At 33.8% G+C, this 18,444-nt stretch overlaps 2 protein-coding genes across 2 annotated transcripts in view; both read left to right on the top strand.

Moving 5' to 3' along the window:
• Positions 1 to 18,444, top strand: part of LOC127850075 (uncharacterized) — an 81,962-nt gene that overhangs the window by 37,777 nt on the left and 25,741 nt on the right. The gene's annotated exons all lie outside the window — the stretch shown is intronic.
• LOC127850077 (uncharacterized) lies at positions 4,601 to 7,708 on the top strand. Its single transcript, XM_052382830.1, has 7 exons — positions 4,601 to 4,720; positions 4,935 to 4,956; positions 5,110 to 5,153; positions 5,561 to 5,620; positions 5,763 to 5,822; positions 6,071 to 6,126; positions 6,439 to 7,708. The coding sequence occupies exons 1-7, from the start codon at positions 4,714 to 4,716 to the stop codon at positions 6,562 to 6,564; spliced, it is 375 nt and encodes a 124-aa protein (XP_052238790.1). The 5' UTR covers positions 4,601 to 4,713; the 3' UTR covers positions 6,565 to 7,708.

The following is an 18,444-nucleotide window of genomic DNA, read 5'->3' as shown; positions in this document are numbered from 1 at the left end:
TTCCGATAAGATTTAATACTGACTTTGGCATTATTATGTATCTAAATGTATTTATCTGAAATAATAGCATGCGATTGGAACTAAATAACTATTGAATTTCACGGGAAACAATTTATCATAGTCGTCATCTTTTCTTGCGCAAGAAGACCAAAGGCCCGTTCACACATATCAATTCCGATCAAATATGCGAATCAACATTCATAAGTTACTCGGAGACCAACATTCATTGCAAAATAATATTGTCCTAAGAGCACTTGTAGTATACAACATATATAAAACAATTAATTTAACAGTCAATTAAAACGTGAAATATATTTCCCTCGCATCATTGATATATAGAAAAATACACGTAGTCACATTACGAATAATTTGCATTAATTCAGACGACATTTCGTGAAGGTAATGTTGTTTGTGTCAAAGTGATGCATTGTTGTCAAAATATAAGGTATATATTTAATGCGTATGCTTTGTTAAAATAGCATATCAACAACGATCTGAAAATCACCCTTTATGTATACTGCACAGAACGGGCATTTAAACATATACAGTAAACCAGAGCTATCACTTATGACGTTAAATAAGCTTATAAACCTCTGTCAAAACCTTCCTTTTGACATTCGATGTCAAAATTTGTGTCGACTTGAAGGTAACTAACCGATCAAACCAATAAATTGTCTCATAAAGGTTGGAATAAGGACGAACTGCAAGACATCCATCCTAAATCTGATCCACGTAACTATACCATTATGTCACGAGCTTTACTTATTTAACCGAATAAGATGTATGAAAAGACCTCAGCCATTTTGAATATTATGTTATCGTCATTGTTCATATTATTCGTCAACTGTATTAAGTTCCATGGAAATCTGCCACTCCACAAAACAAATCAAAGACAGCGACAAGTCGGCCAAATTGAATTTTATCAAAATAAACATTATGTCACACACTACGATTCCTCCTTTCATGTTTAATTTAATATAATAAGCTTTCATGTAATACTGATTTTTATTAAAATAGAATGCCATGTAAATCTAACATAGTTCGAATGACATTAACTGCTTCTGGACTAAAGGCCAATGAGCATAATTTATAACAATTTTGGTGCTTCTTGGTTTATTTGATTTCATTACAATTATTTAAACATAGAATTCCTTATTGTATGTTATGTACCCAAATACGTGAAAACATTTTTTTCGCAAGCTTAAGATGGCTATTACAATAACAATAATCGGTTGTTGCGTATGAATTATTCAACTGAATGAATGTGTAAAAATATAATAAGTTAACTTATTTTACAAAAGAACATTGATTCTGTAAAATTTAAAACATATAAAACCTGCTTGGCCAAATCGACATATTATTGGGGTATCGGGTACAATAGTCACATCGTGAATGATTTATACGAGCTTTAATGACCTTATTCAGTTATGTATCAGACAAGGCGTAACATACATCAATTAAAATGTTTGAAACATTTACACTTCACATATCATATTTGCTGTGTGATGATTTTCATAAAAAGTAACCTTTTAAGAAAATGTCGTTTAAATTGGTCATCATTATAAACGTAATGAAGTTAAATAATGTTATATTGATTTTCGGTTGGTCAGTATTTGTATACCATACTGATTAAATTTTGTCGCAGTGATAAACATGAGGTTTTCGATGATATACAAAATATGGAAAGAAAAGCAATAGTTGTGATATGTCTTCATATGTTATAAATAAAAGCAAATATGGAGATGAACGGTAAGTTTATTACAGAAAAGGTACATTTAAGTGACTTTCTTACGATTGAAAGACTTAAATAGGCCTTCAATAGAAATGTTTGACAAATCTGCAACGCAAATATTTGTAAGCCTATGAATGAAAAAAAAGCTAATTATGACTTAGCATTTTGGACGCCTTTACATCTTGCATTCACTGCGCTTCAAACAAATGTCAGTTATACATTCCGTTAATCAAGAAGTCCAACTTGCTGTAATGGCATCTCTGCCAACCATCAAATAGTCGCTTTCCAAGCACAACCATGAGAACAAAGGTCAGGAAGATCCCGATGGACAAAACAACAATCAGGCCTGCAGACATCTGGACTGAATCCCTCATCTAACTACCAGAGTGCGAATCATTACCGCCAAACGTATTGTCTTCGACATCGCTACTTGCAGGTGGTGTTCCTGAAAGTAATGAATGGATTAATATGCTTGTCGTGCATTAATAAAATCGCTGATTAATGGTGTTCATGAACACATATGAACACGAACATATGTAGAAATAATGAAACTATAGAAACAATACCAGGAAAACAATTCGTTTCAACATCAGCCTTACAATTCGATTAAATTGCAATATAATTACTCAATGGTTTAATATGTAATACAGCAACATACAACTACTATTTGATGCAGGAAACGAGGTCGTAAAGAGACTTCATCTATGTAGCGTTTTATTCACGGGTATTAAGGCTGCGTCATGGAAACATGTAGTGTTTCTGCATTCTTTGCAATGAAGATATATAACTCGCATTTAGGCTTAATGAGTTTTATTAAAGGGATCTTTTCACGCTTTGGTAAATTGACAAAATTGAAAAAAGTTGTTTCAGATTCGCAAATTTTCGTTATAGTTATGATATTTGTGAGGAAACAGTAATACTGAACATTTACCATGGTCTAATATAGCCATTATATGCATCTTTTGACGATTTTAAAACCTTAAAATTATAAAGCGTTGCAACGCGAAACGATTGAATAATTTGGAGAGTTCTGTTTTTGTCGTTACATTTTGTGAAACTACGAAGATTGCTTATATAACGTATAAAAAACATCATGTATATGTACACGGCGGAATAGCTCAGTAGGCATGACAAACATCATTGATTACGTGTCTTGTGGGATCCCGATTGTTGCCCCTCTAGCTATTTACACGAATGACCTGAAAAGAAAGAAATTGTCTTTGAACTGTGTACTTCCCTATTGGGTTATGTATTCTTTGTCGCATCAGATAAGCCCGAAGCACCGCTGTTGTTTTATGAAAGCACAGCTTTGCATTCCGTCATTCTAACAACGACTGCAGGTTATAGCGGTGGCATCTCACAGTCAATAATACTCCTTTACAAAAACATACACGCTTCGGAATGGATCAAAGTAGATGCGATTAGTGATGTTCCCACAAACTATACATTTTCGTGCACATTGACTGGGTTGGATTCCAACATAAACTACACTGCAATTACATATGCCAGCAATGAATTAGGGAATTCCACAACTGTGTCGATATACTTCACACCTGCGTTACTCGAAAAATCATGTAAGCTAAATAACATGTAGACGCTGTTTCAGTAAAACAATGTGATCTTATTTGCGAAGATGACAAAAATCGTCAATATTATAACTACAAAAAATGATTTTTAACAACTTGTAACTACTATTATAAACACAAACAACCAACGAAAATCATCCATAATTGGCATTTTCTTTCGTTTTACTAACCTTAACCTGAAAAGAAAGAAATTGTCTTTGAACTGTGTACTTCCATATTGGGTTATGTATTCTTTGTCGCATCAGATAAGCCCGAAGCACCGCTGTTGTTTTATGAAAGCACAGCTCCGCATTCCGTCATTCTAACAACGACTGCAGGATATAGCGGTGGCATCTCACAGTCAATAATACTCCTTTACAAAAACATACACGCTTCGGAATGGATCAAAGTAGATGAGATTAGTGATGTTCCCACAAACTATACATTTTCGTGCACATTGACTGGGTTAGATTCCAACATAAACTACACTGCAATTACATATGCCAGCAATGAATTAGGGAATTCCACAACTGTGTCGATATACTTCACACCTGCGGTACTCGAAAAATCATGTAAGCTAATTAACATGTAGACGCTGTTTCAGTAAAACAATGGATCAAAGGTACTAGGTTGCTCAATGTTTAAATATTGTTTTTATGTGTATGTATCAACTTTTAAGCGAACGCATACATGATCACTATGAAACATTTTGCCTTAATTTATGTATGATATTTACACCTTAAATGAAGCTCGAGATTATTTATACGACTTCACGAGATGGCTCATTTTATTTAAAACGTACTTTTTATCACATTTATATTGCAAAAGCATAAGCTTAACAGAAGTCTGAGAAACAATATTTACATATACCCGTACTTTTTATTTGATAACCGTTATTACCGTACGTAGAAAAGCAGACAATTATAAAAGTTAAATGTATGACAATACATTGATTGATTCCAATATGTGTTTCATTAAAAAAATATATTTATGAATAACAATGTAGATCCAGCGAGTGTAATTCAATTTGCGGCTTGTCATTATAATGTAGCGAGGGTAATTATAAGCTTTCTCTTTTGCTGGTTCTGTTGAGTTTCATTTTGATATCTTATTCTTATTGATAGATAGATGAATAGAAGAAACGCATTTAACTGACTACAGAATAGAACATACAAGACAACTAACCATATTGTGCATTGTATTGTATACATTAATTTATATTTCTCTACATAAAATATATAAAACAACTTTAAATATTGCAAGAAGGTGTGAAAAAACTTGTAAATATATTAAATAGCTGCCCGTTCTGTCTCCACACTCAATGCGGATGTGCTGCTTCCGCTAATTGGTGCTGGCTGTGGCGCGTTACTGTTCCTAGCAACAACGGTACTCGTATGCGTTTGCAGAAAACGGAAAATGCGAGGTATTTGTAATGTACTTATTACATTAATAAGTACTAAATATTTTAAAATGGTCCGCATAAAGAGTTCCAATCTTAAAATAAAGCTTATACTACAAACATGTAACGGTATTATGTTGTGATGTATGGCTGTATTTCGTTCTCCACGCCGTTAAATACTTTGTTTCAGGAACACGTCCATCCTATAAATCGTTGTTTACTTATTTTCATTTTTCAGAAAACTCTGTGGCGAACAAAAGGTATTATTCCTGCTGTATTTTCATAATCATTAAATATTGAGGTTAACCATGCTATATACCTTTTAAGAAAAGTATATTTCAATTAAGCCAATTAAAACGTGTATTTTTATAGTATGTGTTATTTGAAACTGTTGTACCGCATGTATGTTTCAGAAATGTTTCACTACTAGTATGTAAACGAAGGACACGAAATGAAGGTAATACTTTTGATTACTGGTTGATGCATTGTTATTGATGGAGTATGTAAGTGATAAATTCTGGGCTACGTGTGAGGGTCGACATATCATTTAACCATTTTAAACCTACAGCTCTTTTAATTGACCATTTCAAGGTGGTGACCGCAACCTTAATAATGTTTTATGTGTTATTATTGTTTTGTATTGTAGGGCAATTAGTCACTTTCCTTAAGTAACATACTAGAGAGGACTTCTATGAATTTCTTTTCCTATAATACTTATGGATTTTGTTTATGTGTATATATTCTTAAACATATGCATCGTTATTTACAGTGTAAAATCGCATTGATAGTTTGCATAAACACATTGTTTAATTGAAAAGTGTGGTATTATGTATGTCTTTTAAACTCGGCAAAATATATCCATAGATCAGATGTACATTACTGCAGTCGGAGTTTTGGAACACGAACCCCCTACAGCGTCTCAAGGTTAGGTTGTATATCGTATAGTTTTACTTTTGTCTATGAAATAGTTCAACTTTTGTTAATGAATTCAGTTTGCTACGTTCATGTAGTACATTATATATAGTATATATATATTAATGTTAAACTCAGCAAAACATATTCATAGATCAGATGTACATTACTGCAGTCGGAGTTTTGAAACATGAACCCCCTACAGCATCTCAAGGTTAGGCTGTAAATCGAATAGTTTCACTTTTGTCTATGAAAGAGTTCAACTTTTGTTAATGACTTCAGTTTGCTACTTTCATGGAGTAACTTATATATAGAAAATTCCTTTTGAGATTAACTTCATAGACGCATATATTAGAATCGTTAAACATTTTAGAACAAGCGGTATACGAGGTTGAGATTGTCCATATCAGATGTCTGTTTGATGTTTTACTTAGATTGTTGAAACATTTTGTTCTTTATCAGGAAATTGTCAAGTTGGGCAAAGCGACACTAGCAGCGTTTCAAATGCTGTTCATAAGGTTTGATATTTTGTATTACAGTAAAGACACGTCTTGTAGTTCTTAAGTATTTACTAACATTTTAATCATGTTACGTTCATCGTGGCTCGTATATAAAATCTAGAGTGTTTTTATTCCACCTGCAGGTAATTATACAGTTTATAAATGCATGCAATTTCAAATGTGTAAATGCATGTTTTTTCATATGTGTAAAGGCATATTCACATAATATAAATCATGAAATTCGTTTATGAAATAGTATTTGACATCAAATATATTATTTCTTCCATATATTTGTTTAAATGATTTATATACTAATGACTTACTTTCAAGTTTTCAACATTCAAAGTTCTTCAAGATTCTTCAGAGGTCGAAACAGTTGTGGGGAAAGAGGATAAACACTATGCTGAGATAATTGACTTGTTGGTCGCACCTACAACAACACCAAACTCATTTTAGCGATTTGTTCTCAGTAACTTCAAGTTTATCAGTTATACGTTACACGTTAATCGTTATACGGTGATTTGTAAAAACTTGTCTGTCGGTTACCAGTTACCATACGTCCGTAAACCACTAGTTCATCTATTACATTCAACCTCAAGTCTTTCAGTAGTATCCAGCTATAAGTCTATCAATGATCTGCAACCACAAGTTTATCAGTAATATGTTACATAAAGAATGTCGGTTACCAGTTACAATATGTCCATCGGTTATCCGTAACAATAACTATGTGTAATCACATGTTTAGCGGCTATCCGTTGCCACGAGTTTATCCTTGTTCTGATACTATAAGTTTATCGTTTAGCCGTGACCGCACGTATATCGGTTATGTGTACACACAAGCAAATTTATTCTTGAATTGAATATTTGTAAACCCAGTGCATTTTCTGTACGTAATTTGACTTTGTATATTATGTGTAGTAGGCAAAAATAATTGAAAAAACACAAACAAAAACCGTACATAGTAATGAAATATATTTATTCGACCATTAGCACTTGTGTTTGCAGATATATTTAAGAGCTATGCTCGGAACCGGTGATATCTGTATGCAGAGATTTCGGCATACTAATTATGATGAGCATAAGATGTGAATAAACGTGCAATTTTCAATTGTTTATATTGTAACATTCGCTAAGAAAAACTAAAACAAAAGCTCCGGTGTGAATGCCGTTTATTTTAAACAACATAGCTGACAGGTAATTAAATTAAGTAGCAACTGACTGTGTAATTAAAGTAACAGTAATAATTATATATCAATGCTAATATTGTTTCACATTTATTTATGTTATTCTGCACGAAACTCATGTAGATTTATGCTTGTGCTCATGTTTTTATAAAGAAATTTCTAACAAATACATTTTAAAATTAACCATTTAAATCAAGTTGTCCTTCCAATTTGTTTTAATAAAACGGTCATTTGATAATTTTTAATCAATCTTTATATGGACGAGTTCATATGTTTAAATGTTTGAATGGACACACACGTATGATTGTACAAACACAATACGTGTAAATACCCTACTTGTTTATATACTGGTGATGGCAACTTCATTTATAAAAAAATTCACCAATATCATATTAGTTACGCTTGTATTCCACCGAATTAAAAACAAACAGTTGTTGTACACTAAAAAATCATTGGTGACGGTTTCATTACAACACAATTGTTAATTAATGGTGTATCAAATCAACATAATATCCGGAACAGTTGTTTGTCTCCAAAAAATTAGCAGAAACATTTATTTTTTAACCAAAATATATCAGTACTGGCTGTTTATCCCAGATAAAATAATTAACGGTTGTATTTCAATACAATAAATCCGCAACGGTTTTATTTCACCAAAATAATATCAGTGACAGTTGTATTACACAAAAATTATATTGTTACTATAAATATAGAATAACATGTTAGTGCATGATAGTAATGTAATATATCAGGCGAGGCTTAGAACTCAAATTAATGGTGAGGCTGGCCGAGCCGTTATTTTATTCCTGCCGAGCCTGATATATTGTGGTTTTTTTTGCTGTTTATGTTGCTTTTTGTGTATTAAATATAGAACATCTTGGTATCTAATTGTTTGTTTTGTTGAATCTGATTCAATTTTACTTGAAATGACGGCTTTATATTTCGTTCCGAGCAATATGAACTATCTCCAAACATTGACTGATATAACTAGTTCCTGTTGAACAGATATAGAAAATAAGTATCATGCCACGTTGTTTCAGACATATATCAACGTAGCGGTATGATAAAATATACTACAGTGACACATGAAACGTCTAGTAAGATAAAGAACATATGCAATATTTCAGTATTTAAATTCCGTTTGTTTGTGAATATAATCTTTATAATTATAAGTTTACTTCGTTTTTTCTGCTTTTAAGATATCGTAGAAGCTAATAATTTTTAAACAAAACAATTATTATGTAAATCCTTTCGGTATCAGATAATTTTAGGAAGTGTTTCATCACGTTTGCTAAAGCACTTCTGCAAATGAATCTACACGTTTAAGCCGACCATACGCATACACTGTGGAAGGCTTTAATTCTAGCTGAAAGTATCAGTTGGCTTTTCATATCCATTGTTAACAAAATTCGACCCTTAAACCCCCAATGACGTGTATAATCATTAAATGTACGTAGCTTGCATATTTGTTTTTTACTTGCAATTCAACCTTACCACAGACAAACGTTTCGGAAAGTCTACAAATGAATGGAATGTTAGAGACAGTTAAGTATGTTCATGTACAAGTCCATTTATAGGTAGCAATAAACAATCAACAATAGTTATTCCTCAAAACCAAACATTTTAGCGACTTCAATTGAAACAATATATAACTTCCGTGACTCATTTTCATCGTATATAAGGTGTGATTCAACAATGCAGACACGGATGTAAAGTGAACAATCGATGCTGTTTAACAATTGATTGTGTTTGTGTTCAAATGATGCATAGTGTCATACTTTTATCTAGGCCACAGCAATTTCAAAATTTGTAAATGCATTATTATTTCGAACACAAACGCATGTAAATAGGTATTGCGATGCAAATCAAGAACACGGCATTGTATATGAGTTTTATCACTCATGACATTGTCGAGAGGATATACATCGCCATGTTTTGTCTTGAAATGCATAACGATAAACATGAAGTAAAACACATTAATACGCACTAACTGTCACTTACTAGATTTTTAATTTCCTGCCAATACAGAAACAAACAAAGGTTACAAGTAAGTTTGCAAAGAAGGACATTATTGAATGGATGGCGCCTTTTGCACCGAAGTCCTCTGTCTTTTATGTTTGAACTGACATGATTTGTGTAGATGGCAGTACGTGGAATGTCTAAAGCAGCAAGCGTGTTTATATTTATGTATGTACATGTATACTTATGCAATACTGATTGTAATGAACACATTTATTTTATCAAGGTATAAAAACTATATGTGTATTTGATAAATATTTATCCATATATGCATACATTATTATTGTGTATTATTTTTGTTATTCTATACTTTTTATAGTTTTAATTTTGTTGAGGAATTTATTAATTAGTCATTCGTACGATAACAATCGTGATCGCATGCACACTTGGTAGATCGATTCTAAATATAAGATAAGGACTTGTTACTGTTATTAAAAGGCGTTGTAGCAGCACGTTATATATAGGTTCATATACCTATACATTGTAGAAGAAACATAAACATGAACATCAAAGAATAACAAGCAAAAATATTTGTCTTACTCATTTGTCTACTTCGGTTAAGTAATAAAAGGAAATACATTATCGTTATGTTACTTAAGTCAGTCTTTCCGTGTTCGATATCGAGTGTAATAAAAATGACAATTCAAGCCTTATGATATTTCTTTGTGTTCCTAAAGACACATTTATTTTACGCAACAGTAACCATTTATGGTCAAACAAGCGCTAATTATGTTACAGCACAAGTTATGCATTTAAGATGTCTTTTATGGTTGTCACAAAGCTCTGATTGAAAAAGACGCGATCAAAGATTAATATTATGTTTTCGAGGAAGAAGAAATTGATAGCGAAATGTTGCGTCCCTGACAATGGCACATTTGTTTCTTTCAAGTGATATCTCAATTCAGACCATGCTGCAAACTATGACGATGTGAAGGTTGCAGTAAACCTATTTCACTTATCAACGTTCACTCTAATTTCCTTCACAACGGAAGTAGCATAGTTAAAATCGTTACAGCACCACAATATTTTCTGACAGAAATGCAGCACTCCCATCTGAGAGTACAAAACTACACGTGCCGAGCAAATATAATTCATATTTAATTTAGAAATGATAATAAGGAACAATATTATTTAAAGAAATTTAGCCAAAGACTCCACTTCTTTCAGCATTATTGTGTCAGTGGTATAATTATCATTTCACTCATGTCTCATACGAATTATTGTTTTAAAATTAAGGGGATTGTATGCGGTTAGACATGATTTAAGACGTTTAAAAACCATTTTGAATTGAATATTCCAATGTGATAACACAAGTTGTAATAATTGTTATTTGTTATATTGTATTCGCTATTGTATTTCATCTTTGGTAAAGACAATTGTGCACTTATCTTAAACAAAGTAAGTTTGGATTGTGCCGTAATTATGAGACCAGGGGATGAATATGGGGTTTCAATATAAATTTGATTGTTTTTCTATTAAGGAGCACAGCAGCTCCATTTGATATGCGGCTGAACACAATACATGTACGTTGTAACCTTATATAATAATAAATATTAACATTATTTCCACTAAACATTTCATATTTAAATAGCAGTCGAAATAATTGTGTTTAGGATGATGTTTAACTGTATAATTCTGTATTTCTATACAATTGCGGTTTTATAAAAAATTCATTATATGTGTTTGTGTACGGACACAAACAGCGTTCATTATGTCATACATTTATGGCAGCGTATGAAAGATTTAAAACGAAACAGCCTAAATTTTCACCCTTCGGGTTGTTTTACAGTCTATAATTAAACCAAGATCATCAACTGTTTTATACTTTTATGTACTGGCGCTGTTTGCAAAAATAATCAACCTCTCTTATGGTTACAATACTTAATACTTACTTAAGGTCTAAAAGGGTGCACATAAAATGTACAAGTCATATCACTCATTAAGGTAAACAAACACTGTAACAAGACCACAAAAAATAAAAGGTCAGTAGGCTTTTTATGATGGAGAACAGCCACGCCAGGTAGGGTTTGTGTCAAAATCTTTGCTAATCGTACTCTAGATTTCGTACGACATAATGCAGGCAATAAGGCATGCATAAAGATTGCGATCGGTAAATAACGCGTAGCTTTGGTTTTTGATAAAGCTTCGACAAAAAAAATCAATTGTTGAAGCAAACGTCAGTGTTAAAGCATACAATGAGTCCGTGTTCACAAAAATCAATGATAACATAACTGTATATGCGTTACCGGACGAACTTATTATTAAATATTATTTCCATGCATAAACAAACGAAAGCATATACCGGATAATACATATACGTTTCAAGAGTAGAAACAAATATGACAAACGTCAGTAGAAGGTATAATAATGGCACACGTCAGTAGCAAAAAATGCAAACGTCAGTTGACGAATATATGTAGGCGTTCCTTCTACTTTTGAGAAACATACATAACTATGTTAACTAATATAATTGCATTTTCTTTAACAAGTATTATATATCTGTTCCTAAAAGCACGATTTACCAGCGTGATAGTATTTATTACCACGCACACATGCGAGCTGCAAATGTACTGTGTAAATCAATATGTATGGAAATTTAAAACGTTCCGTTGAAATTGGACGTTTGTGAACGAAAATGGCAAATTATATGGTGCGATCGCGACACGCATGTATGTGTCGTGCATGTTAATTGTCCTAAAAGCCATCGCCAGCGGTTATAAATAATAAATATTTGCCATCTAATCGTATAATTCATTTTGAATGATGTTGGTACGCATTGTACTAATATAATCCTAATCAACGCACCTTTTTTGATCCTAAAACCATGAACACATCGAAGGCGATATATACACTTGAGCAATTATTTAGTCAAATGCGTGAATGGTGCTTGCCAATCTAACAGTTCAATGTTCATTGCGGGTTAAAAGCGCAAGTTCTAACTCAAAAGCCAAGCTCAGTTGTTGTTGTTGTTGTTTGTATGTTTTTTTTTAAATTTATGTTGCAATATGTATATTTTATGTGTGAGTTATATATATATATTATTTTTCAACACCAAACTTTTTCATTTTTTTTTTCATTGTTTAAGTTGAAAACAATATCGCACCCACCCATGAATCTCCTGATGACTCTACAGGATGGAGTCCCTCCGTCGTCAATGTTTCGCCCCTGAACCATTGATATCTCGGGAGGGTGGGGCCATCATAGGTTCTGTGTGAATGTCGATAGCTTTACTTCTTCCAAGCTGCATCATCTCGCCTCAGCTTCAGCCAGCTGGACGACCGCTCTGCAGCTAAGCTTTGTTTCTGGATAGTCCGCCGCCTATCCCTGCAAGTAGACCCGACTGTTGACATCAGTCGGCACACGGATTGTGCACAGAACCCTCTAGCTCCTACTTCTATGGGGAACAACCAAGTACGCCAGCCTCTTTGGTTGCAAGCTTCTAGCAGCTCTGTATATTTGGATTTCTTCCTCTCGTAAGCCTCATCGCATCTGGTTTCCTGAGGTACAATAAACTCGATTATGATGAGTCGTTTCCCTGCCTCTGATCACAACACGATGTCGGTCCTTAGGTTTATCTGCCCGATACTTGGGAAGACCAGCTTGTTGTCAAGGTTAATCTTCATGCTCCATCCAGTTGCTCCGTTGAGGATTGAGGTTTTCTGTGTCGGCTGTTTTTGTGCAGTTTCATCTGGCTTCACGAAGTTGATCAAATGTCGTCGCGGTGTGAGGACATTTTCGTGGCGCCAATTGTATCTTCCTTGTGGCAGAGCTGTAGGGCAGCAAGAAAGGACATGCTCTAGAGTGCCGAGACGGTCACACAGTTGACACTTTGGGTCTGGTACGAGTCCCCAACAGCAGAGGTTTGCGGGTGATAATATCTACTTATATCACATATATTTTATTTTCATAATATCTACTTCTATAACATTTGTTGTGAAAAACAATTCTTTGGCACAAATTAAATAGAATTAGATATTATGAAAATAAAATATATTATGGTGTTGATGAATTACATCGGCTTTCATCCTTTAAAAGCCTTTTCGTATGGAAGTAAATAGTCTTCATAATAAATTAATTTACTTGCGACAACTTGTATGGAACTGATTTAAAATATACGTATAGATATTTCAAGCCTGATTCTCAGGAGCACTGCTTATTTACAGTTATTCGATTTTTGACGATGCTGCTTCAGCGAAGCAGCTCGTCTAAGTTATCATACCATGAAAGAAATCTTCATAATGGCAACCTATGTAAAAGACCGAGCCAGTCCGATTGAGATATTTCTAATCGGTTACCTCGATTATTATCATTGGTAACATTCTCCTAGCAGAGTTGTCGTTCGTGCCTAAACATACAACAATGGTCGCGCCCATGAGAGAATGTTGACACTCGTGTCAAAACTTTCTTACAGCAATAATCGGCTTGTTTGGCTATTTAGAAACTGTCATTTAGGATATTTGAGTTATTTATTCACTAAATCTCCGCTTATGACAACAATTGATGGAATTCGAAGGATATATTCGATGTGAATGAAGAACTTTCTGGATCTTGACAGCTTGACACGGAAAAACTGGCATACTGGTATTTTTTCCGTTATCAATTTAAGTCTCATTTTGCTTTATAAATTGTATTCGAGCATTTTGCGACTTATTGAATAACTATGATACCCGATATCAACATATCATAGGGGATTTGCAGATCACCAAGCTGTCCTGAAATTCAACATTGAAAACAAAATCTTTACTGGTTTGTACTGTTTCTTGTTTCTATGTTAGTACCTTATATCATTTTAAAGTGTCACAGTAAAAGAGGCATTAAGGCGATTGTGGCCAGTTTGGATCCAGATCAGCCTGCGGTCGATTGAAAGCTGTTTCCTTAAAAGCGGTTTTCTGACAATAACAAATAGTTTAATTCGATACTGATTGGACTGCGCTTTTTCTGTGACCTGGCTCTAATAATAGAATTAGCATTAATCAAATGATTTTATTTCGAAGATTAATCACGTGTTTTTTTTCTGGTCCCTTGGGATCAATGACTCCAGCACTTTCCTGTTGATATTTCAATACTGCTTAAGGCGATGCTAGGGGGCGTGAGAGATGTTGCACCTTCCATTATCGCTCGATTGGTCATTGTCGGCTACATGTAAGTATACGTAAGTACTACCCGAGACAAAAATGACCAATCGAGCACCATTATCTCTCATGAACCGACTCAATAAAACCGAGTCTGCAATATTTGACTTAATTTTTGTTTTTTTTTTGGTTTGGTTTCTCTGGAGGGATCCGAAAATTTCAGAATCTTCCTAGTGGTAGAGTGTCGACTTTGATTGAAGGAGGTTGCGCTGCGGGTTTGATCCCCAGAAGCGACATTGAACAGTAGCCAACTTTGTTATCTAAAAGGCTGCTACACCTGATCTACTATGATAATGTGAATTTTCTCACTCATGATGGTCATCAGTTATACTATATAAAAACTCACAGCAGTAGTAAACAATTGGACAATTATTAATGAACGCATCTTTAATTTGTCTTTGACACTTTGATTTTGACATGGCCTAGATTTAAATATGTGACTTGACTTTACCAGCACTATTGTAACAGAGCTTAAGTTTAAATGTACCATTGGAGATAACATAAATCCTGATTTGCTATTATAGAAGTGTGGAAAGTTTTAAGGGTGTGACAAATAAGCAAAAATGGGTCATTACCGAGAGGTCACAACTGATATATGACTGTTTTAAAACAAGGAAAATCAGTTCCTGATTTAGATTTCCTTACATATCGATAAAAACTAATTTCAGAAGCATGGTAATAGTTTAAAGTTTATGGTACCAATGTGTCAGACTAGGGCATTGATTTTGAAATCTAGGACATGCATGGTCAAGTCTTCATGAAATCAGGACAAACACTTGTATTTTAAGTCCTTAATTGACCTGGCTATAGTTCTCAGATTAGTATAAGCTCAATCAGTATATTTATTATTATTTTTGCTTTGTGTATTCTAAACATATACACAATCATGCAGTTACACGATAACAATAAATAATAACAAAGCTTCCTATACTATAAAGGTCATTGACAAAGCCTATGGTAAAAATATGAACACATTGAATGTAATCGCCCTCTCGTGCCAGCAAAAACAACTCGTTGACAGGTTGTCATTTTTGACAGTTCTACTTTCATTTTCATATTGTGATATCAAACTAATAACAATTTTGTGGCTAAGAAAAATATCGCCATTGCTTATTTAATATATTTTCTGCTTATTTCTTCAAAAAACTTACACCAATACACGATTTTCTTTGTTAATGCAAACATTCATGACAGGCTACCGCTTTGTTTACATATTTCGCTTACATTTTGACGCGCATAGGTAGGCCCGCATTTCCGCTTCCGAATTGTGTATTTATACTATTGCCTTCGAGGTACTTATCCGATGTTTGTCGGAAAGGGCCGAAAATGTACGATTGTGGGTCAAGTTCCCCTAAGGTACTACTTCCCCGTTCCCCCATTTTTTTCCGTAACCAAAAATGTTTCGTACCCAATTTTTGTTCGTACCCAAATTTATTTTCGTACCCAAATTTGTATCGTACCCAAATTTGTGTTCGTACCCAATTTTTTTGTACCAACATTTTGTTTCGTACCCCAATTTTTTGTTGGCATATTTTTTTCGTTCCCAAAATTGTTGTACCCAAATTATTTTTTTTTGTACCCACATACACAATTGTGGTGATGTAGATAAACTTAAATTGATGCTTTTATATCAATCCTATTCAAAAGCATCGTCACACCAGTACTGTCAGTACTTTGATTTCTAATGTTCTATAGCTAACTGCGCATGCGACTACCCGTACACGATATTACATTACTATTAATTGCTTAACAATTAAGAACTTTTAAATGCACATTGTCGATGGAGATTTTTGTGTCAATTGCAAACGATTACTATTATTGTGTTGATTATTGTTAAGTTCGGTTCTCGGTGTAATATTGTAACATTGATTGCCTAGTTTTGTAAAGACAACACGTATCTTGCCTTTAATACAATACTTAATACATGTACTTTCAAATTGCTCCCATGAAAACATTTTATTTTCATTTTTAGTTACTTATTTTAACTGCATGTGAAGTAAATAAAGTGGGTCTATAAATGTCAACGCTATTAAACAGTTTTGAACCGTATGCTAATACTAGACAGAGTACACTATCTTGTTTCGCGAATAAGGGACCTTTCAAAAGCGCGTGATTCGTATTGGATTACTTACTCAATCCTATGTGTAATCTTAAACATCGTACGCGTGGGAAGGAGCTAAATATGATAATAGAACATAGAACGCGATGTCACAATTGTAATTTTGTTGTTATCCGTTGTTATCTCCTTCAATTATAACACACAACAACTAGTAACGCTTTGAATAAAAGAACTTAGTACTAATGTCATTAGATTTAATAACCGAATAATGCAGTGTTTAAATACTCGGGATAGTATACAGCCAATATCAAACGTCTATATAGACAAGAAAGCCCAAAATACACACGCACTGTGTCCATTAGCAACCGGGGTACCCCATGAACCTTTATGCACAAGATATGTCTCGACTATAAAGTAAAAATAACCATTACTGTTTGATCATTAATGTTATAATGTTGAGAGTCTGTTGGTACTTTAAATGGAGAGATGCCTGTGTGAGTATGAAAGTACAAATGATAAAATCAGCCAACAGCGACTTAATGGTAACATCAGTCGATACAATATGATCATCGATATAAACTTTTCCATTTAAAAAACGCCCGACCGACAACAACCACAAAATATCAAGCTCCATGTCTTAAATAATACGAGTGTTTATACAGGGGTTTTGCATCGGGTTACTTCGATCTAGTTGATGCATTAAATTAATTCCTTGTAATGATAATAACAATCACCGGAATAAGGAAAGATATATGCCTGTCATTTAGTCATTATTTCAGTACTGTAAAAAAGTTTTGGGAAGGTGGGATAAACAAAAAAATGTTTTCATAATGTTTGGAATTATGTTTTGTGTATTCTTTATTTGGATAAAAGGTGAAACTAATAAAATAAAGATGTGTTACATCTTTACTTTACGCTACATAAATAAAACGTCAGGATATGTAAAAATTATTAATATTTACTGATCCCAAAGCAATGTCCATAATGTATTTTTTAGTAATATTCATCTTTCTATGTTTGACATTAACAATTTGTATTCAATTACAGGGACATATCAATGACAATTTTAGATAAACACAACTTTAAACACTAACATTGATTTTTGCATTAAAGATTGCAACACTTAGAACTGAAGGAAGAACACTTGGCTATGAATTCCTTTATTAAATCTTTTATCTAAAACAAAAACACTAAAATGCAAAATACAATGAACTTAACTTATACCAGCAGGACATAAATATTCTGATAAATTCGATATCAACATATACAAACAGACACAACAAAACAAATCAATAGCATTATCATCATCATCATTCCCTCTACCGGTCTTGCCGCAGAACGTCGACCTCCCTCTAGCATGCTCATGGAAAACAATCTTGCACAGAGATTCGTGCCTGGTGACGTGTCCAAACCAGACCATATTTTGTCGTTTGACGGTCGCCAGTAGGGGTTCTGATGGACCAACAAGTGTTGCAGTCATTCTCTAAATGTACGCGTAGATTTTTTTGCGCCGTGTAGGAGATATAGAGCACTCTTCTCGGACATTATCCTGCATTATCTTCTCAAGGAAAAGGTTAAACAGGACGTTAGCAGACATCCATGCAGGACTCCCACTGATATCCTGAAAAAGTCCCCCCCGTCTGCTTTCCATTAATAAGTACTGCGCTGCTGTCGTTTCCGTAGAGTTCTTGGATGATTTGAACTAGCCCTTCGTCAGTGTTGATTCCTCTCATACCAGACCATAAGCCATCATGCCACACGCGAGCAAAAGATTTCTTTAAGTCGATGAATTTTTGATAGAGCTCACATTGATGTTGCAGATGTTTCTCAATGAAGAGTTCAGTAGATGATCAGTTCCACTATGCTCCGCTCATGTCTTAATCCAGATTGATCTTTTTAAGCAGTTCCTCGAGCTTACTTTTCAATCGATTGAGGATGATGC

This window comes from Dreissena polymorpha, chromosome 11, assembly GCF_020536995.1.
Source record: "Dreissena polymorpha isolate Duluth1 chromosome 11, UMN_Dpol_1.0, whole genome shotgun sequence".
Classification (NCBI taxonomy): Eukaryota; Metazoa; Mollusca; class Bivalvia; order Myida; family Dreissenidae; genus Dreissena; species Dreissena polymorpha.
This window is presented reverse-complemented; position numbering and strand designations above follow the sequence as displayed.